Below are 26,188 nucleotides of genomic sequence, written 5' to 3'. Positions count from 1 at the left end.
CTGACGTATGTAAACAAACTACTTTACAGCAACTACGATCTACTGTCGTAAATTGCATTTGGCATCCCCATGCTATGGATACAAGCTTGCTGACAGAATTATGTGTCTACACGTGGGTAAGTTTCTTTAGCAACCAATTATTTGTTTTGTATGTATCATGACACTCGTATTTAGCTAATAAGATCCAGTTTGTTTGTGATACTAACGTTAGCTAGCTACGTTTTGTCCAGCACACTAGTTTCAAGAACGCTAGCTACCAAAACTCATGTTAGCGCCAGTTAGCTAACGTTAACTAACTAGAATTATCTAACTAGTGAAAGTGAACTAGAGTAGTAAAATCTATCCGTCTCTGACAGTTGAGTACCGGTGATTTACTGAAGCAATGTCATATGTTAAATATGAACACAGTAGGAACTGCATCTCAATTCGCACTGTCAATACCTCCTGAAACATTGCAGGGAACCAACAGCTATTGGCAGTTAGGACAGGGCCATGTTGAAGACCTGTCAGTGCCCAGGCTCGCTGATGGAGCCCTACAGATGGGGACGGTGCGCCAACTCAGTGGAGGTGGTGGGTATTCGGCTGTGGTCTCTGGTGCGTGTGGCTCATGATGGCATTTTTGTTGTCTTTAAAAAAGTTATCTAATATCTGCAAAGGGGTTGACTTTGTCTCCCTCTGCTGGACATATGGCTTATACTTTTGGTGTGTCAATAAAGCTATGTGAATAACATTTTTCTGCGTATGCATTACACAGTATACACAACTAATAAGTTATTATTCTACCTCCCTAATAATCTCTTCTACCTCCCTAATTCTCTTCCTCCTCCACCGCCTCTTCCACTTCCTCATCCTCCTCCACGTCCCCTTCCTCCACCTCCTCTTCTTCCACCTCTCCCCCCACCGCCTCTTCCTCCTCCCTCCAGAGAAAGGAGAGCTGCTGGTGTGTGGCCAGAACCACAGAGGTCAGCTGGGACTGGGTCACAGTTTAGCGGTCACCACCTTTCAACTCTGTCCTCTCATTGGTCAGAGGGTTGCACACGTGTCCTGTGGTTGGGATTTCACACTCGTCCTCACTGGTGAGTGGAAGAGAATGTACTGCTCATCCTCTCTGGGGAGAGAGGCAGATAATGTACAGTAGCGGCCTGGAGCAGCTCTCTGTGACAGTCATCACAACACCTTAGTTGTCAAAACCAGAGACCTGAATGTCTTGACGTATATCTAGGTGTTCATGCTTGTCATTTTATACCAACATGTTTTGTTTCTCCTCTCTCAGATCATGGCCAGGTACTGACGTGTGGATCTAATGCATACGGCCAGTTGGGTGTCTCAGAGCCAATCACTCATTCTGTGGTGCTGCTGCCCATTCAGTCTGTAAGGGAGCCAGTGATCAGAGTGGCAGCAGGACTCAGACATTCACTAACTGTCACTGGTAAGACATACCTGTCACTGGTAAGACATACCTGTCACTGGTAAGACATACCTGTTCTCTGACTTCACAGCCACGGAGCCTCCAAATGACATTCATAAATATGTTATAATTCTGACTACAAATCCAATCTCTGAATTTAACTTTTACACTCACTCTGGTCTTCATTGCTGTACATGGTTATGTGTAGTGTCCTCATTGCTTTACGTGGTTCTGTGTAGTGTGTGTGTGTGCTATGTAAATAGTTCCGTCTTCCTCTCAGTCACTACAGAGCAGGTAGTCTTAGTGGTTAAGAACCCCCGGGCCACTAACCGAAAGGTCTCTGGTTTGAATCCCCGAGCCGAGGAGGTGAAAAATCTGTCAGTCTTGAGCAATGCACTTAACCCTAATTGCTCCTGTATGTCGCTCTGAATAAGAGCGTCTACTAAATGACTCTAATGTAAATGTACTATCCTCAATGCTTTCTTTCTAATGGGGCACAACAATCACCAATACGTCTTTCTCCTTGTGTTGTTCTATCTCCAGCCACAGGTAGTGTTTACCAGTGGGGTATGGGTCTCTCTGGCCAGGCTAAGAGAGCTCTGAGTCCACAGCCTGTCCCAGAACACTTCACCTCCAAGGTACCTTGTCTGGTCCCAGGTCTGGAACAGGTGATTTTACACAGTGTTGCTGCAGGCTCCGCCCACTGTGTGAGCCTTACTGGTGAGTGACTGTTATTGCTCTCCAGTCTCCAGTCTGTTGTTCTGCTAGTCTCCAGTCTGCTATTCTGCTAGTCTCCAGTCTGTTGTTCTGCTAGTCTCCAGTCTGCTATTCTGCTAGTCTCCAGTCTGCTGTTCTGCTAGTCTCCAGTCTGCTGTTCTGCTAGTCTCCAGTCTGCTGTTCTGCTAGTCTCCAGTCTGCTGTTCTGCTAGTCTCCAGTCTACTGTTCTGCTAGTCTCCAGTCTGCTGTTCTGCTAGTCTCCAGTCTGCTAGTCTCCAGTCTGCTGTTCTGCTAGTCTCCAGTCTGCTGTTCTGCTAGTCTCCAGTCTGCTGTTCTGCTAGTCTCCAGTCTGCTGTTCTGCTAGTCTCCAGTCTGCTGTTCTGCTAGTCTCCAGTCTGCTGTTCTGCTAGTCTCCAGTCTGCTGTTCTGCTAGTCTCCAGTATGCTGTTCTGCTAGTCTCCAGTCTGCTGTTCCGCTAGTCTCCAGTCTGCTGTTCTGCTAGTCTCCAGTCTACTGTTCTGCTAGTCTCCAGTCTGCTGTTCTGCTAGTCTCCAGTCTGCTGTTCTGCTAGTCTCCAGTCTGCTGTTCTGCTAGTCTCCAGTCTGTTGTTCTGCTAGTCTCCAGTCTACTGTTCTGCTAGTCTCCAGTCTGCTGTTCTGCTAGTCTCCAGTCTGCTGTTCTGCTAGTCTCCAGTCTGCTGTTCTGCTAGTCTCCAGTCTGCTGTTCTGCTAGTCTCCAGTCTGCTGTTCTGCTAGTCTCCAGTCTGCTGTTCTGCTAGTCTCCAGTCTGCTGTTCTGCTAGTCTCCAGTCTGCTGTTCTGCTAGTCTCCAGTCTACTGTTCTGCTAGTCTCCAGTCTGCTGTTCTGCTAGTCTCCAGTCTGCTGTTCTGCTAGTCTCCAGTCTACTGTTCTGCTAGTCTCCAGTCTGCTGTTCTGCTAGTCTCCAGTCTGCTGTTCTGCTAGTCTCCAGTCTGCTGTTCTGCTAGTCTCCAGTCTACTGTTCTGCTAGTCTCCAGTCTGCTATTCTGCTAGTCTCCAGTCTGCTGTTCTGCTAGTCTCCAGTCTACTGTTCTGCTAGTCTCCAGCTAGTCAGAAATGTCCAGATCAACTAGTCCATGTCAACTAACGTTTTTTAAGCCAATAGATTTTGTTGTAACTCTTGAGTCACTCAAATATCACATGCATACACATTAAGACATGGAAAAATGTGTAGAATTGCAAGCAAATTATCTTTTTAAAAACGGCAACATGTTCTCGCCACCCCATGACAAAATGTGTAGAATGGCAGGAAATTAGCTGTAAACTTTAAACCTGACAGTTTGTGTCATGAACAGTGCTTGTCCCTATAGAAATAGGGAGGTTGGGTGGGTGGGGGGGTTGGGTGTGTGTGTTATATTACTCACTGTGAAAATGAATCATCATTTACCCACCTCTTTCTACCACGACATCACTGGCTTACATACATTCTCCATTGATTGACGCTTTCCTTGGTGGTGGTCTTTATGCTCGCATTCATCTTGGCATGTTTGTCTGTGTCTCAGTGTTGTGTTATAGCAAAGGGGGTCGGTCGTGTGTTGTGTTATAGCAAGGGGGTCGGTCGTGTGTTGTGTTATAGCAAGGGGGTCGGTCGTGTGTTGTGTTATAGCAGGGGGGTCGGTCGTGTGTTGTGTTATAGCAAGGGGGTCGGTCGTGTGTTGTGTTATAGCAGGGGGTCGGTCGTGTGTTGTGTTATAGCAGGGTCGTGTCTAGGATAGTGAGTAACAGTCTATCTGTATTCTGTTCTAGCTGAGGGAGATGTGTTCCTGTGGGGCAGTAATAAGCACGGCCAGCTGACCAGTAGCAGTACAGACTCCTTCCTACCCAGACCTGTCCTCCTAGACCGCTCACCACTGGGTGGAGAGAAGGTTACCCACGTTCACAGTGGCTGGACACACCTGGTGGCCCAAACAGGTGAGAGAGAGAGACACGAAGACCTGTTTTTAGTTGGGAGAAAATGTTTTGAAATGGGCAGGGACTACCTGAACGTGTCTAATGAGAAGTGATTGTTTTCAGTAGCAAAATTGTTCAAATCGAACACAGATCAATCCATTTTGGGGGGGCATCGCCTCTAACTAGAGAGTTTAAATATCAGTATTAATGGTGCTGTAGGTATAATGCATTATAAATGAAGGTATAATGCTGAAGGTATAATGCATTATAAATGGGCTGTAATGCATCGTAAGACACAATATGACCCTGTTAGTGTCTATATACAGTATGACCCTGTTAGTGTCTATATACAGTATGACCCTGTTAGTGTCTATATACAGTATGACCCTGTTAGTGTCTATATACAGTAGGACCCTGTTAGGGTCTATATACAGTAGGATCCTGTTAGGGTCTATATACAGTATGACCCTGTTAGGGTCTATATACAGTAGGACCCTGTTAGGGTCTATATACAGTAGGACCCTGTTAGTGTCTATATACAGTAGGACCCTGTTAGGGTCTATATACAGTAGGACCCTGTTAGTGTCTATATACAGTAGGACCCTGTTAGTGTCTATATACAGTAGGACCCTGTTAGTGTCTATATACAGTAGGACCCTGTTAGTGTCTATATAAAGTAGGACCCTGTTAGGGTCTATATACAGTAGGACCCTGTTAGTGTCTATATACAGTAGGACCCTGTTAGTGTCTATATACAGTAGGACCCTGTTAGTGTCTATATAAAGTAGGACCCTGTTAGTGTCTATATACAGTAGGACCCTGTTAGTGTCTATATACAGTAGGACCCTGTTAGTGTCTATATACAGTAGGACCCTGTTAGTGTCTATATACAGTAGGACCCTGTTAGTGTCTATATACAGTAGGACCCTGTTAGGGTCTATATACAGTAGGACCCTGTTAGGGTCTATATACAGTAGGACCCTGTTAGGGTCTATATACAGTAGGACCCTGTTAGGGTCTATATACAGTAGGACCCTGTTAGTGTCTTACTACCAGTTTATAATGATCTGTAACTCTCTGCCAGAGAGTGGCCGTGTCTTCACTTGGGGCAGAGGCAATTATGGACAGCTGGGGAGGACAGAACTGACCAATCAGAGTGCAGATCAGCAGTCAAGTAGTGCATTGAGAGGAGCTGCCAGCCACTGGACATGTGTCCCTGCAGAAGTCAAGATCCTCTGTGGAGCCTCACAGGTGAGACGGGTCACGGGCGAGACGGGTCACTGGCAAGACGGGTTACGGGCGACATGGGTCACGGGCGACACGGATCACGGGCGACACGGGTTACAGGCGAGACGGGTCACGGGCGACACGGGTCACGGGTGCGACGGGACGCGGGCGAGACGGGTCGCGGGCGAGACGGGTCGCGGGCGAGACGGGTCGCGGGCGAGACGGGTCACGGGCGACACGGGTCACGGGTGAGACGGGTCACGGGCGACACGGTTCACGGTGGTGTTTGCGACAGTGGCCGCGTTAACAGCAGTCGCGCTACAGAAATGAATGATCAATGATTTCACAAACCTCTTGAAGAGAACTTCGGCCCCAGTCCAGCAGCAGAGGGCAGCAGAAACTAAAACACGGAGTCCCTGGATACAAAGGTGGTTTTCCACAGAGAAAACGTCTTGATGTCAGGTTGTTGTACTGGTGCGTTGGTTGTTACCTGCTTCACTGTCTTGATGTCAGGTTGTTGTACTGGTGCGTTGGTTGTTACCTGCATCACTGTCTTGATGTCAGGTTGTTGTACTGGTGCGTTGGTTGTTACCTGTATCACTGTCTTGATGTCAGGTTGTTGTACTGGTGCGTTGGTTGTTACCTGCATCACTGTCTTGATGTCAGGTTGTTGTACTGGTGCGTTGGTTGTTACCTGCATCACTGTCTTGATGTCAGGTTGTTGTACTGGTGCGTTGGTTGTTACCTGCATCACTGTCTTGATGTCAGGTTGTTGTACTGGTGCGTTGGTTGTTACCTGTATCACTGTCTTGATGTCAGGTTGTTGTACTGGTGCGTTGGTTGTTACCTGCATCACTGTCTTGATGTCAGGTTGTTGTACTGGTGCGTTGGTTGTTACCTGTATCACTGTCTTGATGTCAGGTTGTTGTACTGGTGCGTTGGTTGTTACCTGCATCACTGTCTTGATGTCAGGTTGTTGTACTGGTGCGTTGGTTGTTACCTGCATCACTGTCTTGATGTCAGGTTGTTGTACTGGTGCGTTGGTTGTTACCTGCATCACTGTCTTGATGTCAGGTTGTTGTACTGGTGCGTTGGTTGTTACCTGCTTCACTGTCTTGATGTCAGGTTGTTGTACTGGTGCGTTGGTTGTTACCTGCATCACTGTCTTGATGTCAGGTTGTTGTACTGGTGCGTTGGTTGTTACCTGCATCACTGTCTTGATGTCAGGTTGTTGTACTGGTGCGTTGGTTGTTACCTGTATCACTGTCTTGATGTCAGGTTGTTGTACTGGTGCGTTGGTTGTTACCTGCATCACTGTCTTGATGTCAGGTTGTTGTACTGGTGCGTTGGTTGTTACCTGTATCACTGTCTTGATGTCAGGTTGTTGTACTGGTGCGTTGGTTGTTACCTGCATCACTGTCTTGATGTCAGGTTGTTGTACTGGTGCGTTGGTTGTTACCTGCATCACTGTCTTGATGTCAGGTTGTTGTACTGGTCCGTTGGTTGTTACCTGCATCACTGTCTTGATGTCAGGTTGTTGTACTGGTGCGTTGGTTGTTACCTGCTTCACTGTCTTGATGTCAGGTTGTTGTACTGGTGCGTTGGTTGTTACCTGCATCACTGTCTTGATGTCAGGTTGTTGTACTGGTGCGTTGGTTGTTACCTGCTTCACTGTCTTGATGTCAGGTTGTTGTACTGGTGCGTTGGTTGTTACCTGCTTCACTGTCTTGATGTCAGGTTGTTGTACTGGTGCGTTGGTTGTTACCTGTATCACTGTCTTGATGTCAGGTTGTTGTACTGGTGCGTTGGTTGTTACCTGCATCACTGTCTTGATGTCAGGTTGTTGTACTGGTGCGTTGGTTGTTACCTGTATCACTGTCTTGATGTCAGGTTGTTGTACTGGTGCGTTGGTTGTTACCTGCATCACTGTCTTGATGTCAGGTTGTTGTACTGGTGCGTTGGTTGTTACCTGCATCACTGTCTTCCCTACTAACCGTGTAATAGAGGAACAGTCCAGTGAAAATCTCACTTCTTTTTTTTCTTTTTTAAGTTCATGTTCTCTTAACTCATAAATAATGTTGTTGACTCATCCTATATTCGTATTTGTGGCCAATGGATGAATTGGAGGAGAAGAAGAAGGAAAAAAAAACACTTATAAAAACCTCACCACTAATGTTTGTTTACAAAATAGAGGATAATGTAAGACTCCTCAGTAGGATGACGATGGCCAATCAGTGGTCTAGAGGAGGATGAGCTGGCCAATCAGCGGTCTAGAGGAGGATGAGCTGGCCAATCAGCGGTCTACTAGCATGAATATGTTTAATGACTGGTATAATTACTCCATACGCCCACACCATTCTGTTGCTAGGATACGCCCACAACATTCCAACACAGAAAAGCTGCTTTTTAAACACTTAATTACCATTTCACTCGTATTGTAATTCATTATTGGTCAAATCTGGGAACACTGGACAGATTTATAGCGAATGAAAATGTGCCTTTATGCTCACTCACACCCCAGAGACCCACACCTGTATCATCAGTCCCCCCACATTAACAACCAGGCACCTACACAAAAAAATACACACTTGTGGATTCGGCTATTTCAGTCACACCCGTTTTAATAATATAATAAATATTTAACCTTTTATTTAACTGGGCAAGTTTAGTTAAGAACAAATTCTTATTTACAATGATGGCCGACCAGGGAACTGTGGGTTAACTGCCTTGTTCAGGGGCAGAACGACAGATTTACACACTGTTGCTGACAGGTGTATAAAATCGAGCACACAGCCATGCAATCTCCATAGACAAACATTGGCAGTAAAATGGCCCGTACTGAAGTGCTCAGTGACTTTCAATGTGGCACCGTCATAGGATGCCACCATTCCAACAAGTAAGTTTGTTCAATTTCTGTCCTGCTAGAGCTGCCCCGGTCAACTGTAAGTGCTGATATTGTGAAGTGGAAATGTCTAGGAGCAACAACGGCTCAGTCGCGAAGTGGTAGGCCACACAAGCTTCACAGAACGGGACTTCCTACCGAGGTCCAAACTGCCTCTGGAAGCAACGTCAGCTCATGAACTGTTCGTCGGGAGCTTCATGGAATGGGTTTCCATGGCCCGGGCAGCTGCACACAAGCCTAACTTCACCATGCTCAATGCCAATCGACTGCTGGAGTGTAAAGTACACCGTCATTGGAGCAGTGGAAACGCGTTTTCTCTGGAGTGATGAATCGCGTTTCATCTGGCAGTCTGACGGACAAATCGGATAGGTTGACTGTCCTTGGGGAGAGAGTGTGTTTCCTGTCTAGCCTACGTGACTATGTGAGGAATAGACAGGTTGACATTCAACCAATTCATATGATGTAAAGACTTCATCAGGTATTTCATTTCTCTCCACAGATTGCCTGTGGATCTGAACATAACCTTGCCATCGTAGGTATGTATTTATAATATTGTTCAATGAAACTACAAATGATTTGTGGTGTTCTTCTACTGTATTTGGCTATAAATAGACTTTCCCCCAAATAATTGGATGACGAATGAATGTTAAAATGTACTCTGTCAACCCACTAAGAATATGCTAGGGAAGAGGAGGGGACAGGGGAGTTGGGAAAATGGGTCAGCAACTATTTTTTTTATTTTTTTAAAAGCATGTTGTTTTCACTACACTAAGTGCAAGTGACTGAAATGGGACGCGTCCCAAATGAGACACTATGCCCTATATAGTGCACCACTGTTGACCAGAGCCCTATGGATTGCAGCTGGCTCTTATGCGTGACTCATGTTTAGTTACCACAGTACACTGTGCTCTTACTTCCTGGTTTGGGGAACCAACCAGAGTACAAAAATACATGCAAGGCTTAATGTGGCATTATGGGGGAAAAATGAATATTTGATGGGGTTTTCCTCGCCTGTTCACTTCTTCAATAAGTGAAGGATTCTCCCGTCTAATGCATGACAAACCTCTGGGTGAAATGTTAAAATAATTAGTGGTTGAGGGGTAAGTCACATGCAAATTGCCTGCTGGAGATTGAGCATCAATCCCTGCATCCTGTTTCTTCCACTACCTGTCTCCCCTTCCGATTTCCATTCTGCCTCAATACAATGTAAAATACCTTAAGAAATGTATTGAAATTAAATAATTAGTTAGCTATGAAACCCCCCTTTTTTTTTTTTAAATCCAAATGTTGGTGAGGTTAATTACAGTTGACCTGACACACGTCCAAATATGGAATGGAATTGATGGAGAGTTATATGCATAGAATTCAATAGAAATCACACGTTTGATTGGACAGTGTTACCGGTTTTCTTCCGGTGAAAGAGAGGACGACCAAAAATGCAGCGTGGTTATTTATAAACATCTTTAATAAAGATGAAAATACGAACAATATACAAAACACAAGAAACGTGGAAAAACCGAAACAGCCCTATCTGGTGCAACAAACACAAAGACAGGAACAATCACCCACGAAATACCCTTAACCCAAAGAACCCAAAGAATATGGCTGCCTTAAATATGGTTCCCAATCAGAGACAACGATAAACAGCTGCCTCTGATTGAGAACCACTCTAGGCAACCATAGACTTACCTAGAATACTTAACTAAACACAATCCCATTAACTACAAAACCCCTAGACAAAACAAACCACATAAATCACCCATGTCACACCCCGGCCTAACCAAAATAATAAAGAGAACACAGAATACTAAGACCAGGGCGTGACAGACAGGACCTTTTTAAAGAATTAGTAAGAGAGAGAGAGAGAGAGAGAGAGAGAGATATAATGCTTCACAGTTTAACATCAGGGTGAAATGTTAATTATTAATTTTGTTGACGCTTGAGGCGAATTCAAGGGTTTGGATTATAACTATGTCGCCCTATAGGGATTATAATCTTTGGCTACAGGAAGTAATTACTTCTAGGGAAGACGAGTATCACTGACCGAGTTAATCACTCACACACACACACACACAGTATATGCAGAAAATGTGTCACTGACACGGCTAATTAACCCTACTGCCTCTGACCTGGCATGTATCAAGAGAACATTCCTGTGGCAAATACCTTATTTGCTTAAAGGCCTGCTGTAGTTCTGATTGGCTACGGAGCAACGGTCCTGGAAGAGACAGATGTTTTTTAGGTTTCATTTACTGCAGTGTCTATTTTCACAAACGCCTTAAGCCCAAACCGGGCGCGCGCCACCGTGCGCAAATTGATTTTGGGGATTTCTCTCACCGTTACAATAACAGGGGAGGTTAGCATTTTTGGAGGGTATGATATTTGTGCGTCTAATTTTCTCACTGATCATTATTCACAACGTACATTCTGAAAGTTTTCAGACCCCTTTACTGTGTTTGTTACGTTATTCTAAAATTGATTAAATTGTTTTTTCCCCCCTCAATTTACACACAATTCCCCATAATGACAAAGCAAAATCATGTATTTTTTTTTTTTGCTCATTTATTACAAATACAAAAAACAGAAATCACATTTACAAAAGTATTCAGACCCATTACTCAGTATTTTTTTGTTGTTTATTTTTTAAATGTTTTCTTGAATATCCAAAACGTACAATATACCTGCAGTGAAGCCGCTAAACCACTACATCATACCAGTCATCCAACACCAACAGACTCCCATTCAGAGCGACACACCGTAGTATCCAATAGCTCATCCATTCGAGACCCCTCCCACAGCCCCACAGTCCTCCAATAGCTCAACCATTCGAGACCCCTCCCACAGCCCCACAGTCCCCCAATAGCTCAACCATTCGAGACCCCTCCCACAGCCCCACAGTCCTCCAATAGCTCAACCATTCGAGACCCCTCCCACAGCCCCACAGTCCTCCAATAGCTCAACCATTCGAGACCCCTCCCACAGCCCCACACTCCCCCAATAGCTCAACCATTCGAGACCCCTCCCACAGCCCCACAGTCCTCCAATAGCTCAACCATTCGAGACCCCTCCCACAGCCCCACAGTCCCCCAATAGCTCAACCATTCGAGACCCCTCCCACAGCCCCACAGTCCTCCAATAGCTCAACCATTCGAGACCCCTCCCACAGCCCCACAGTCCTCCAATAGCTCATCCATTCGAGACCCCTCCCACAGCCCCACAGTCCTCCAATAGCTCAACCATTCGAGACCCCTCCCACAGCCCCACAGTCCTCCAATAGCTCAACCATTCGAGACCCCTCCCACAGCCCCACAGTCCTCCAATAGCTCATCCATTCGAGACCCCTCCCACAGCCCCACAGTCCTCCAATAGCTCAACCATTCGAGACCCCTCCCACAGCCCCACAGTCCTCCAATAGCTCAACCATTCGAGACCCCTCCCACAGCCCCACAGTCCTCCAATAGCTCAACCATTCGAGACCCCTCCCACAGCCCCACAGTCCTCCAATAGCTCAACCATTCGAGACCCCTCCCACAGCCCCACAGTCCTCCAATAGCTCAACCATTCGAGACCCCTCCCACAGCCCCACAGTCCTCCAATAGCTCAACCATTCGAGACCCCTCCCACAACCCCCTCCCAGAAGAAAAAAATAACAATAAAAAATACAATTTAATTCCATTCCCCACCCCCAAGAACCCCCCAATGCAGCAACAACAACAGAACTAAAGAGAAAAAAGAAAAAGACAGAACAAAACAGCAAAACAACAATGCAAAAAACAACAGGACATCAAGGACAACTAAAATCATAACAGCCTACTGTATATGTTTGTGTGCATGTCTGGCACTATTACATGTAGGTGTGTGTTCTTGTATGTGTTTATTTGAATGTGTGTGTGTGTGTGTGTGTGTGTGTGTGTGTGTGCAAACCCCTGCACGGCATCAGCCTCAGGCAAACCGACATTAGCTGTAAAAACACTGCCCCTCAGTGTCATTCAAACATACTTTTAATTATGTTTTTTTATTTGACTTTATTTTCTACTTTTATCTTTGACCATCATTCTGTGTTCCGCACAGCCACTCCACTCCCACTTGTCTCCAACCCTCAGCCCATCCCATCTATCTCTGTTGGCCACCCTCATCCTATCCCATCTATCTCTGTTGGCCACCCTCATCCTATCCCATCTATCTCTGCTGGTCACCCTCATCCTATGCCATCTATCTCTGCTGGCCACCCTCAGCCCATCCCATCTATCTCTGCTGGCCACCCTCAGCCCATCCCATCTATCTCTGCTGGCCACCCTCAGCCCATCCCATCTACCTCTGCTGGCCACCCTCAGCCCATCACATCTATCTCTGCTGGCCACCCTCAGCCCATCCCATCTATCTCTGCTGGTCACCCTCAGCCCATCCCATCTATCTCTGCTGGCCACCCTCATCCTATGCCATCTATCTCTGCTGACCACCCTCAGCCCATCCCATCTATCTCTGCTGGCCACCCTCAGCCCATCCCATCTATCTCTGCTGGCCACCCTCAGCCCATCCCATCTATCTCTGTTGGCCACCCTCATCCTATCCCATCTATCTCTGCTGGTCACCCTCAGCCCATCCCATCTATCTCTGCTGGCCACCCTCAGCCCATCCCATCTATCTCTGCTGGCCACCCTCAGCCCATCCCATCTACCTCTGCTGGCCACCCTCAGCCCATCCCATCTATCTCTGCTGGCCACCCTCAGCCCATCCCATCTATCTATGCTGGCCACCCTCAGCCCATCCCATCTATCTATGCTGGCCACCCTCAGCCCATCCCATCTATCTCTGCTGGTCACCCTCATCCTATCCCATCTATCTCTACTGGCCACCCTCAGCCCATCCCATCTATCTCTGCTGGCCACCCTCAGCCCATCCCATCTATCTCTGCTGGCCACCCTCTTTGGATTTCTACGCAACATCTTTCAACTATGCTGTACTGTTTAATGTACAATTTCACTCTCTCTAATCGAATAGAATCCACAGATTGCGAGTTGAAGATAAATACTCTTAGTAAGAGTATTAGTATATTAGTAATTGACTGACCCGGTCTCTCCAGATCTCCTAACAGTACTATTTCTAGGGTCAATTTTTTTTAGATCAATGCGTTTTCAGCCATTCCTGAACCTGAGACCAGAAATGGGCTACCGGAGGGCAATTCTGTATCATCACAACAGAATCTGCAGAGCTTTGACGATTTTATGCCCCAAATATTCAACATTTTGTTGGTGGCAAGAATTCTATATAATAATTTTAGCTGAAAAGCACCAAGTCTTGAATATTGCATGGTTTTATATATCAACCCATGGAATCTGGTACATTAAAAATCTATTCCCTACTATTTTGCCATCTGTATGGCTCAGATGTCAACATCCTGGTCCTCAAATGAAACTGGTATAACTTTCCTATTTAGACAGACCAGTTCCTCCTCCCGCTGCCACCTGCCTCCTCCATTTTTGGGGTAATGCTGTAATCAATTGGTTGTACTCTTGGATTGAGCAGACCTTCCCGTACAATTCTGATAACTCCATGAAGGACATAACTCTACCATTCCAATTTACAATAGAATTTAAGAACACAATACCCTTTTTCAAACATCTTTCCCATGAATACAGGTATTTTATCAACCAGCACATTTGAGTTCAGCCATAATGTTTGTTGTAATATTTGTTCAGTCTTTTCAGGGGGATGAAATTGAAATTGTAGCCAGCTCTGCAATACTTGTTTGAAAAAGAGACTTTTTCTCAAAGCATAATTTTCAATTAATCGAAAATGAGACATGGCAATCTGCACAAAGGTTAAAAAAAGGTTTTAAAAAAAAATGGATGAGCTTTTCTTAGTAATCTACTTGAGGCTCTTTACTCAGAACTTAGTTGAAGCTCCTTTGGCAACGGTCACCGCCTCGAGTCGTCTTGGGTATGACGCTACAAGCTTGGCACACCTGTATTTGGGGAGTTTTTCCCATTCTTCTCTGCAGATCCTCTCAACATCTGTCAGGTTGGATGGGGAGCGTTGCTGCACAGCTATTTTCAAGTCTCTCCAGAGATGTTTGATCGGGTTCTAGCTGGGCCACTCAAGGACATACAGAGACTTGTCGTTGTTCTGTTGGAAGGTGAACCTTCGCCCCAGTCTCGGTTCTTGAGTGCTCTGAAGCATCAAGGATCTCTCTGTACTTTGCTCTGTTAATCTTTCCCTCAATCCCGTCTAGTCTCCCAGTCCCAGCCTCTGAAAAACATAATGCTGTCACCATGCTTCACCGTAGGGATGTTGCCAGGTTTCTTCCAGACCAAAGAGTTAAATTGGGGTTTCGTCAGACCAGAGAATCTTGTTTCTCATGGTCTGAGTCCTTTAGATCCTTTTTGGCAAACTCCAAATGGGCTGACGTGCTTTTTACTGAGGAGTGGCATCCGTCTGGAGTGCTGGGTGGAGTGTTGCAGAGATGGTTGTCCTTCTGGAAGGTTCTCCCATCTCCACAGAGGAACTCTGGAGATCTGTCAGAGTGACCATCGGGTTCTTGGTCACCTCCCTGCCCAAAGCCCTTCTCCCCCGATTGCTCAGTTTGGCCGGGCGGCCATCTCTAGGAAGAGTCTTGATGGTTCCAAACTTATTCCGCTGTGTTCTTGGAGACCTTCAATGCTGCCAAAAAATTCAGTACCCATCTGTGCCTCGACACAATCCTGTCTCGGATTTCGATTCTCAAAAGGGTCTGAATACTTATGTAAATAAGGTATTTTAGTTTTCGCTTTGTTTTCGCTTTGTCATTATTGGGAATTTTGTGTAGATTGAGATTCTTAAAAAAAAAAAAATGTTTTAGAATAAGGCAGTAACGTAACAAAATGTGGGAAAAGTCTTTCTGAATGCACTGTAAACAAGTTAGTGCTTTCAATTAATTATTAAATACGTCTTTTCAGTATTTTGAAATGGTTTTGGCTTGCTGAGGATCTTTTTTTTTTTTAAGCAATCTAATTTCTGTCCTCCCTCCTCTTTGTCTAATATTTATCCTAGTCGCTCATCCCATATGCACCACCAGCCCAGACAGAGGCACAGCTAAACCCTTTTGAAAGCAGAAGATTCCTTCGGCATTAAAGTTTGAACACTGACCCAGTTCTTCTGCCTCTGTGTTGGTACCAGAGTGTACTAGGGAGGGGAAACATGGACTCTGGTTGGTCGCTTTCCTCCTGAGGTGTTCACTCGTCCATTACTCCACACAAATTTAAAAGCATTTTGGATCGGTGGAAACAACATGGGCTAGACTAGAGGGAGTTTCCACCATATTTCAGTTCCTTTCAAGTCTGTGAAGGGAAGTGAACAAGTGCAAATTTTGGGAGATGGGAGAGATATTTGAGACACAGACTTAGGGAACCTATTAGAGAGGAGATGTTAGTTGGAGAGAGAACCATAGGGATCCTATTAGAGAGGAGATGTTAGTTGGAGAGACAACCATAGGGATCCTATTAGAGAGGAGATGTTAGTTGGAGAGAGAACCATAGGGATCCTATTAGAGAGGAGATGTTAGTCGGAGAGACAACCATAGGGATCCTATTAGAGAGGAGATGTTAGTTGGAGAGAGAACCATAGGGATCCTATTAGAGAGGAGATGTTAGTCGGAGAGACAACCATAGGGATCCTATTAGAGAGAAGATGTTAGTTGGAGAGAGAACCATAGGGATCCTATTAGAGAGGAGATGTTAGTTGATGTTAGTTGGAGAGACAACGGGAAAACTACAATCACCCATACAAGCCTTGTGCCCAATACAATTCAATACAACTTTATTTGTCCGGCGTTACATTAACAATGTGTGTTCTGCTCCGCTGTCCTCTAAACCCGCCTTTCAGCCCCCTCTGTTGTCAGTGGATTATCAATGGCTGTCTCCTCCTAAACCCGCCTTTCAGCCCCCTCCGTTGTCAGTGGATTATCAATGACTGTCTCCTCTAAACCCGCCTTTCAGCTCCCTCTGTTGTCAGTGGATTATCAATGGCTGTCTCCTCCTAAACCCGCCTTTCAGCCCCCTCCGTTGTCAGTGGATTATCAATGACTGTCTCCTCCTAAACCCGCCTTTCAGCCCCCTCCGTTGTCAGTGGATTATCAATGGCTGTCTCCTCCTAAACCCGCCTTTCAGCCCCCTCCGTTGTCAGTGGATTTTCAATGGCTGTCTCCCAAATGGTAAACTGTTCCTTTTTATATAGTGTACTACAGTACTTTTGACCGGAGCCCCACGGTTCCTGGTGAAATGTAGCGCTCAAAATGTGGAATATGGTGCGATATTGGGACGTAGCTAATGATATTACAGAGCTTCTCCTCGCGGTTGCCAGCAGCATACCACCCTGCAGCATACCACCCTGCAGCATACCACCCAGCAGCATACCACCCTGGAGCATACCACCCTGCATCCCACTGCTGGCTTGCCTCTGAAGCTAAGCAGGGTTGGTCCTGGTCAGTTCCTGGACGGGAGACCAGATGCTGCTGGAAGTGGTGTTGGAGGGCCAGTAGGAGGCACTCTTTCCTCTGGTCTAAAAAAAATTATATCCCAATGCCCCAGGACAGTGATTGGGGACATTGCCCTGTGTAAGATGCAGTGTTTAGGATGGAGCATTTAAACGGGTGTCCTGATTCTGGTCACTAAAGATCCCATGGCACTTATTGTTAGAGTAGGGGTGTTAAACCTGGTTTCCTGGCAAAATTCCCAATATGGCCCTCATACCTACTCATCCCCAGCTTCCAATTGGCTCATTAGGTCTCTTACTAATGTTCAGATGTAGACTGGACAATGTGTCTTGACGATGTAGACTGGCCAATGTGTCTTGACGCTGTAGACTGGCCAATGTGTCTTGACGCTGTTGACTGGCCAATGTGTCTTGACACTGTAGACTGGCCAATGTGTCTTGCCGCTGTAGACTGGCCAATGTGTCTTGACGATGCTGCGGAATTAAGGAATTTTAGATTTTGTGTCGAGTGTGTGTCTCTCTCGCTCTCCTCTCTCTGTCATGTTTTCTTTTTGTGTGTTCTTGGACAGGATATATATTGTGGAACAGGATGTACAAACTATGCACTTAGTTGCCACGGCAACGTTCGTAGCGGTGTTCTGTATCTGTGTGTTCCGGTGTGGGGAGTGTGTCCTTGAATGAACAAAGCACCACACCTGAGGTTCTCTTCTCTCTCTCTCCTCTTGCCATACATTTACATTACATTTAATCATTTAGCAGACGCTCTTATCCAGAGCAACTTAGTTTAAATGCATTCATCTTAAAGATAACACATTTTAACAAGCAAACGTGGAACAATTTATTCTCCACGCTCCACTTTTACTCAGTGGCCAGTTTATCAGGTACACCCATTGACATTCCCGCACCACCTCCACCAGCCCGTACCGTTGATACCACCTCCACCAGTCCGTACCGTTGACACCACCACACCATCTCCACCAGCCTGTACCGTTGACACCACCTCCACCAGTCCGTACCGTTGACACCACCACACCACCATCACCAGTCCGTACCGTTGACACCACCTCCACCAGTCCGTACCGTTGACACCACCTCCACCAGTCCGTACCGTTGACACCACCACACCACCGTCACCAGACCGTACCGTTGACACCACCACACCACCGTCACCAGTCTGTACTGTTGACACCATAACACCATCTCCACCAGCCTGTACCGTTGACACCACCTCCACCAGTCCGTACCGTTGACACCACCTCCACCAGCCCGTACCGTTGACACCACCACACCACCTCCACCAGCCTGTACCGTTGACTACACCTCCACCAGCCCGTACCGTTGACACCACCTCCACCAGCCCGTACCGTTGACACCACCTCCACCAGCCCGTACCGTTGACACCATCTCCACCAGCCTGTACCGTTGACACCATCTCCACCAGCCTGTACCGTTGACACCACCTCCACCAGCCTGTACCGTTGACACCACCTCCACCAGCCTGTACCGTTGACACCATCTCCACCAGCCTGTACCGTTGACACCACCTCCACCAGCCTGTACCGTTGACACCACCTCCACCAGCCTGTACCGTTGACACCACCTCCACCAGCCTGTACCGTTGACACCACCTCCACCAGCCCGTACCGTTGACACCACCTCCACCAGCCCGCGTCGATAGTTACATATCGAAATATTATTTTGGACGATATTATAGATACTAGCTAAGGTATTTAATAATAATTGCGTCAGCTAGCGCGAGTCGGCTGTATCTGCACGAAAACTGGACGGGAGACCATCCTAGAGCTTTTTTTCCGTCTTTTTAAATAGTTTTCAGCACTTCTTTTATTTTTTACATGACTGATCAAAACTCATTTTCTCTCTCTTGCTACTCTGCAGCAGACATATAGTGAGCGATATGTTTGGAACATATTAAATCTCTATAAAATTGCCGTATCGAATCACAATACATATACAGAGTACACATTTCAGCCTACTCATTCAAGGGTTTTTCTTTATTTTTAAAACTATTTTCTATTTTCAAAACTATGAAATAACACATATGGAATCATGTAGTAACCTGTATTGAACACGAGGGGAGACAGAGAGCTGGTTTCTAGCGCAGAACGCAGCAGGTGTTTATTGTAAAGGACCACAGGAGGCTGCAGCTAGCTGGGTCCAAGGACAGGGAGAAGGTCATACACAGGAGGAGGCAGTTAGCTGGGTCCAGGGGCAGGCAGAAGGTCATACACAGGAGGAGGCAGGTAGCTGGGTCCAGGGGCAGGCAGCAGGTCATACACAGAAGGAGGCAGGTAGCTGGGTCCAGGGGCAGGCAGAAGGTCATACACAAGAGGAGGCAGGTAGCTGGGTCCAGGGGCAGGCAGCAGGTCATACACAGGAGGAGGCAGGTAGCTTGGTCCAGGGGCAGGCAGAAGGTCATACACAGGAGGAGGCAGGTAGCTGGGTCCAGGGGCAGGCAGAAGGTCATACACAGGAGGAGGCAGGTAGCTGGGTCCAGAGGGGCAGGCAGAAGGTCATACACAGGAGGAGGCAGGTAGCTGGGTCCAGGGACAGGCAGAAGGTCATACACAGGAGGAGGCAGGTAGCTGGGTCCAGGGACAGGCAGAAGGTCACACACAGGAGGAGGCAGGTAGCTGGGTCCAGGGGCAGGCAGAAGGTCATACACAGGAGGAGGCAGGTAGCTGGGTCCAGGGACATGCAGAAGGTCATACACAGGAGGAGGCAGGTAGCTGGGTCCAGGGGCAGGCAGAAGGTCATACACAGGAGGAGGCAGGTAGCTGGGTCCAGGGGCAGGCAGAAGGTCATACACAGGAGGAGGCAGGTAGCTGGGTCCAGGGGCAGGTAGCTGGGTCCAGGGGCAGGCAGAAGGTCATACACAGGAGGAGGCATGTCGCTGGGTCCAGGGGCAGGTAGCTGGGTCCAGGGGCAGGTAGCTGGGTCCAGGGGCAGGCAGAAGGTCATACACAGGAGGAGGCAGGTAGCTGGGTCCAGGGGTAGGCAGAAGGTCATACACAGGAGGAGGCAGGTAGCTGGGTCCAGGGGCAGGCAGAAGGTCATACACAGGAGGAGGCAGGTAGCTGGGTCCAGGGACAGGCAGAAGGTCATACACAGGAGGAGGCAGGTAGCTGGGACCAGGGGCAGGCAGAAGGTCATACACAGGAGGAGGCAGGTAGCTGGGTCCAGGGGCAGGTAGCTGGGTCCAGGGGCAGGTAGCTGGGTCCAGGGGCAGGTAGCTGGGTCCAGGGGCAGGTAGCTGGGTCCAGGGGCAGGTACGTGGGTCCAGGGGCAGGCAGAAGGTCATACACCGGGATTCCAAAAAGGTAACAGTACAGGCAGGGAAAAGGCTAATAACGTAGTCTGGGAGATGTGGCAAGACGTTGATGACAGGAAATCTGATAAGCAGAAAACGTTGTTATTGAGGATGACCAAACACTATGATACACGGGAGGACTAATATGGGAATGAACAGAGCTCAGAATAGAATGTTTTACAAAACCAACAAGACCTCACAGTGATGGGGTGCAAAGAACTGAACTAAATAGTGTGTGATAATGACATACAGGTGTGTGAACAGGTGATCAGAATTCAGGTGATTGGGATCTGGAGAGTGAACTGCGTTCAGGGGATCTAGGTGTTTGAGGGTGTGAGTTGGAGAGTGAGCTGTGTTCAGTGGAACTAGGTGTTTGAGAGTGTGAGCTGTGTTCAGGGGATCTATGTGTTGGAGAGTGAGCTGTGTTCAGGGGATCTGCGTGTTTGAGGGTGTGAGTTGAAGAGTGAGCTGCGTTCAGGGGATCTATGTGTTTGAGAGTGAGCTGCGTTCAGGGGATCTAGGTGTTTGAGATAACCCTATTTGGTAAGAGACCAAGTCCATATTATGGCAAGAACAGTTCAAATAAGCAAAGAGAAACGACAGTCCATCATTACTTTAAGACATGAAAGTCAGTCAATCTGGAACATTTGTGCAGTTGCAAAAACCATCAAGCGCTATGATGAAACTGTCTCTCATGAGGACCGCCACAGGAAAGAAAGACCCAGAGTTACCTCTGCTGCAGAGGATATGTTCATTAGAGTTACCAGCCTCAGAAATTGCAGCCCAAATAAATGCTTCACAGAGTTCAAGTAACAGACACATCTCAACGTCAACTGTTCAGAGGAGACTGAGTGAATCAGGCCTTCATGGTCAAATTGCTGCAAAGAAACCAGTACTAAAGGACACAAGCTTTGCTTGTGACACTCTGTGATTTATTTACAATTCAAGGCACACAGCATTCTGCAGCGATATGCCATCCCATCTGGTTTGCACTTAATCCCACTATCATTTGTTTTCAACAGGACAATGACCCAACACACCTCCAGGCTGTGTAAGGGCTATTTGACCAAGGAGGAGATTGATGGAGTGCTTTATCAGATGACCTGGCCTCCACAATCTCCCAACCTCAACTCAATTGAGATGGTTTGGGATGAGTTGGACCACAGAGGGAAGGAAAAACAGCCAACAAGCACTCAGCATATGTGGGAACTCCTTCAAGACTGTTGGAAAAGCATTCCTCATGAAACTGGTTGAGAGAATGCCAAGAGTGTACAAAGCTGTCATCAAGGCAAAAGTTAGCTACTTTGAAGAATCTAAAATAATATATTTTGTTTAACACTTTTTGGTTACTACATGATTCCATACCTGTTATTTCATAGTTTTGAAGTCTTCACAAATTATTCTACAATGTAGAAAATCAATCAACTCAATTGAGATGGTTTGGGATGAGTTGGACCACAGAGGGAAGGAAAAACAGCCAACAAGCACTCAGCATATGTGGGAACTCCTTCAAGACTGTTGGAAAAGCATTCCTCATGAAGCTGGCTGAGAGAATTCCAAGACTGTTTAAAGCTGTCCTCAAGGCAAAGGGTGGCTACTTTGAAGAATCTCAAATATATATAAAAAAAATAAAAAAAATGTGTCACTACATGATTCTATGTGTTATTTCATGGTTTTGATGTCTTCAGTATATTCACTTTATTCTACAATGTATAAAATAGTTTTTTAAAATAAAGGAAAACCCTTGAATGAGTAGATGTGTCCAAACTTTTGACTGGTACTGTATAATCGTGATAATCACAATACATATCGTATTGACACCTAAGTATGCTGATTATATGGTACGGTGAGGTCTCAGCCCTAGTTGTCATATCACACTGGCATAAGCTGCCTGCTGGGAGACATCTTGGTCTGGGAGACATCTTGGTCTGTGACACATCTTGGTCTGTGACACATCTTGGTCTGGGAGACATCTTGGTCTGGGAGACATCTTGGTCTGGGAGACAAGTTGGTCTGGGAGACATCTTGGTCTGGGAGACATCTTGGTTGAAGACATCTTGGTCTGTGACACATCTTGGTCTGGGAGACAACTTGGTCTGGGAGACAACTTGGTCTGGGAGACAACTTGGTCTGGGAGACAACTTGGTCTGTGACACATCTTGGTCTGTGAGACCGAGACAACTTGTTTTATCTGTTCTCTCTGCTGACACAGAACCCAGAGGCTTTTGATCCATTGGTCAGAAAAAAAATAAGAGGGAGATGGAGAGATAAAGGGATTCACTCGATGAAAGGAGGGAGAGAGAAATGGGGGAAGAAACAGAAAACGGACAGAACATTGGGATGGGTAGATTGAACGCTTGAAGATGTGAGCTGTGTTGCCATGACAACGGGGCCTATTAGTTAACCGAACTGTGTTGCCATGGCACGTGTCTCCACGGTGATGCAGCCCTGTCCGGACCACACCCACTAAACCAACAAGCTCCTTTACCAGCTGTCTGAGAGGGAACAGAGAAGAGGAGGAAAGGTGCAGAGACTGTCTGGAGCTGAATGGCAGTGTGTGTTTAACTTTTTGTTGAGCCCCCAAAGGGGGGGGGGGGTCTGTGTTCACCTATTTGAATCTACACAGACTACTTTGAAGTCATTGGATTTTTTTTTATTGTTTTATACCCAACCATTTTTCCTATTCTAGTTGAGCAAATGTGTAATCCTCATTGCCTGGCCATGCAACATCTGAGAAACGAGTGATGTATTACCAACTAGTTAGTGTTGTATTACCAACTAGTGATGTATTACCAACTAGTGATGTCTAACCAACTAGTGATGTATAACCAACTAACAACTAGTGATGTCTAACCAACTAGTGATGTATAACCAACTAACAACTAATGTTGTATAACCATCTAGTGATGTATAACCAACTACCAACTAGTGTTGTATAACCAATTAGTGATGTATAACCAACTAGGGATGTATAACCAGCTAGTGCTGTATAACCAACTACCAACTAGTGCTGTATAACCAACTACCAACTAGTGCTGTATAACCAACTAGTGCTGTATAACCAACTACCAACTAGTGCTGTATAACCAACTACCAACTAGTGCTGTATAACCAACTACCAACTAGTGCTGTATAACCAACTACCAACTAGTGCTGTATAACCAACTACCAACTAGTGCTGTATAACCAACTACCAACTAGTGATGTATAACCAACTACCAACTAGTGCTGTATAACCAGCTAGTGCTGTATAACCAACTACCAACTAGTGCTGTATAACCAGCTAGTGCTGTATAACCAACTACCAACTAGTGCTGTATAACCAGCTAGTGCTGTATAACCAACTACCAACTAGTGCTGTATAACCAACAAGTGATGTATAACCAACTAGTGCTGTATAACCAACTAGTGCTGTATAACCAACTAGTTAGTGCTGTATAACCAACTAGTTAGTGCTGTATAACCAACTAGTGCTGTATAACCAATAAGTGATGTATAACCAACTAGTGCTGTATAACCAACAAGTGATGTATAACCAACTAGTGCTGATTAACCAACTAATGCTGTATAACCAACTAGTTAGTGCTGTAAAACCAACTAGTGTTGTATAACCAACTACCAACTAGTGATGTATAACCAACTAGTACTCATTAACCAACTAGTGTTGTATAACCAACTACCAACTAGTGATGTATAACCAACTAGTGATGATTAAACAACTAGTGCTGTATAACCAACTACCAACTAGTGATGTCTAACCAACTAGTGTTGTATAACCAACTAGTGTTGTATAACCAACTAGTGCTGTATAACCAACTACTGACTAGTGATGTCTGACCAATGACCAACTAGGGCTGTATAACCAACTGCCAACTAGTGATGTCTAACCATTGACCAACTAGTGCTGTATAACCAACTACTGACTAGTGATGTCTGACCAATGACCAACTAGTGCTGTATAACCAACTACTGACTAGTGATGTCTAACCATTGACCAACTAGTGATGTCTAACCATTGACCAACTAGTGATGTCTAACCATTGACCAACTAGTGCTGTATAACCAATGTGTTGTATTACCTACTACATACTCGTGTTGTATAACCAACTCCTATAGTCGATGTCATGTCAGGCTAGTTGTCCTGTATCTGTCAGGTCCAACTGACCAGTATATGATGTCAGGTCCAACTGACCAGTATATGATGTCAGGTCCAACTGACCAGTATATGATGTCAGGTCCAACTGACCAGTATATGATGTCAGGTCCAACTGACCAGTATATGATGTCAGGTCCAACTGACCAGTATATGATGTCAGGTCCAACTGACCAGTCTATGTCTGGTCCAACTGACCAGTCTATGTCTGGTCCAACTGACCAGTCTATGTCTGGTCCAACTGACCAGTATATGTCTGGTCCAACTGACCAGTATATGATGTCTGGTCCAACTGACCAGTATATGATGTCAGGTCCAACTGACCAGTCTATGTCTGGTCCAACTGACCAGTATATGATGTCAGGTCCAACTGACCAGTCTATGTCTGGTCCAACTGACCAGTCTATGTCTGGTCCAACTGACCAGTATATGTCTGGTCCAACTGACCAGTATATGATGTCTGGTCCAACTGACCAGTATATGATGTCAGGTCCAACTGACCAGTATATGATGTCAGGTCCAACTGACCAGTATATGATGTCAGGTCCAACTGACCAGTATATGATGTCAGGTCCAACTGACCAGTATATGTCTGGTCCAACTGAGTTGGGAAGTGTTTTTGCACTCAACTGTTTTTACCAATTCTAGTTGGTGATCTCTCAGCCTGGTCACACCAGATCAGTTTGTGTTGTCTTCTCTCAGCCTGGTCACACCAGATCAGTGTGTGCTGTCTTCTCTTAGCCTGGTCAGATCAGATCAGTTTGTGCTATCTTGCCAACTCCTATGGTCATTGTCATGCCAAACATGTACAGATCAGGGTAGTAATCTCCTGTTTGTTATCTCTAACTGACCAGTGTCCTCTACCCTCCTCTCCTCATCTCTCCTCTCCAGGGGGTCGCCTGCTCTCTTGGGGGTGGAACGAACATGGGATGTGTGGGGACGGTTCCGAGACAGATGTCAGCGAACCACAGCCCATTCCTGCCCTCCGGCCTCTTGTGATTGGCTGTGGCGCTGGCCACTCTATGGCATTGTGTGCTGTGAGGACAGGTGAAAAGGAGTCTACAGAGGACATGGAGATAGAACAAGCTACCCTATAGTTTGAAACTAACATGTTTGAACTAACTTATCAGGACTGTACCTGGGTAAGATCGCTGACCGCTAGTGCCGCTGATTTGAAGCTCAATGTCTATTGTTTTATCTCTATGGCAGAGGACACCCGGCTCACTGTGGGGCGTGAGAGTAACATGATAGGGTATGAATCAATGATCACCCAGTCTATGGGGAATGAGCCTCAGGGGAAAATCTGGGAGGAGGACATTCTGAAGGTTGTAAAGTATGTGGGTGTGTCTGTCTGAGCAAAATAGCCAAACCCTGCTATGATTGCTTTGTTGTTGGCCAAAGTAAGGCACGTGTAAGTTCAGTATGACCGGTCTAACTGCCTTCGTAATGTATTTTATTTCCATCTGTGACACATTGCCCTTTTTTGTTCCAAGAGGCCGTACTCACAAAGCCTGTCAGAGTAGGAGGGGCTGATCTAGGGTCAATTCTATTTCTATTCTAATCCATTCAGAATGTAAACCCCATTTCCAAATGTTCCTAACTGAAAAGCATTGAATTGAATTGAAATCTGAATTTACTGGAATTAAAAATTGGAATTGACCCTAAACCTACAGTCCATGTAATGATATTCTTGTTGTCATTTTAAAAGACGAAACCGATCCTAGATCAGCACACACTAGATACGGCCCCAGGTCTGTATTCAAATTGTAAGACGTCAAAATAAATATTGTTTCTGGCGTTAGAGACGGGTGAGTTATGTATGATCAGGGACAGAGGCTGTCATTCCTCGAGCCCAGTCCAGATATGATTCAGGTCAGGGAGATGGATACACAAGTCTGTTAGTCTATACATGATGCCTATGTCCCAAGACATAAAGTACCAGTCAAAAGTTTGGGCGCACCTACTCATTCAAGGGTTTTTCTATATTTTCTTATTATTTTCTACATTGTAGAATAATTTGTGAAGACTTCAAAACTATGAAATAACAGGTATGGA

At 46.0% G+C, this 26,188-nt stretch overlaps 1 protein-coding gene across 2 annotated transcripts; it reads left to right on the top strand.

Moving 5' to 3' along the window:
* On the top strand, positions 1-26,188 carry sergef (secretion regulating guanine nucleotide exchange factor). 2 transcript variants are annotated; one of them, XM_036961145.1, is made up of 9 exons: positions 1-116; positions 459-594; positions 924-1,076; positions 1,274-1,429; positions 1,952-2,128; positions 3,911-4,075; positions 5,139-5,305; positions 8,683-8,719; positions 25,025-26,188. In XM_036961145.1, the coding sequence occupies exons 1-9, from the start codon at positions 75-77 to the stop codon at positions 25,228-25,230; spliced, it is 1,239 nt and encodes a 412-aa protein (XP_036817040.1). In that variant the 5' UTR covers positions 1-74; the 3' UTR covers positions 25,231-26,188. The 2 variants fall into 2 exon arrangements, with proteins under 2 accessions (XP_036817040.1, XP_036817045.1); XM_036961150.1 differs by lacking the exon at positions 25,025-26,188 and adding an exon at positions 21,003-21,058.

The sequence above is a fragment of the Oncorhynchus mykiss genome, chromosome 2 (genome assembly GCF_013265735.2).
Source record: "Oncorhynchus mykiss isolate Arlee chromosome 2, USDA_OmykA_1.1, whole genome shotgun sequence".
Taxonomy (NCBI): Eukaryota; Metazoa; Chordata; class Actinopteri; order Salmoniformes; family Salmonidae; genus Oncorhynchus; species Oncorhynchus mykiss.
This window is presented reverse-complemented; position numbering and strand designations above follow the sequence as displayed.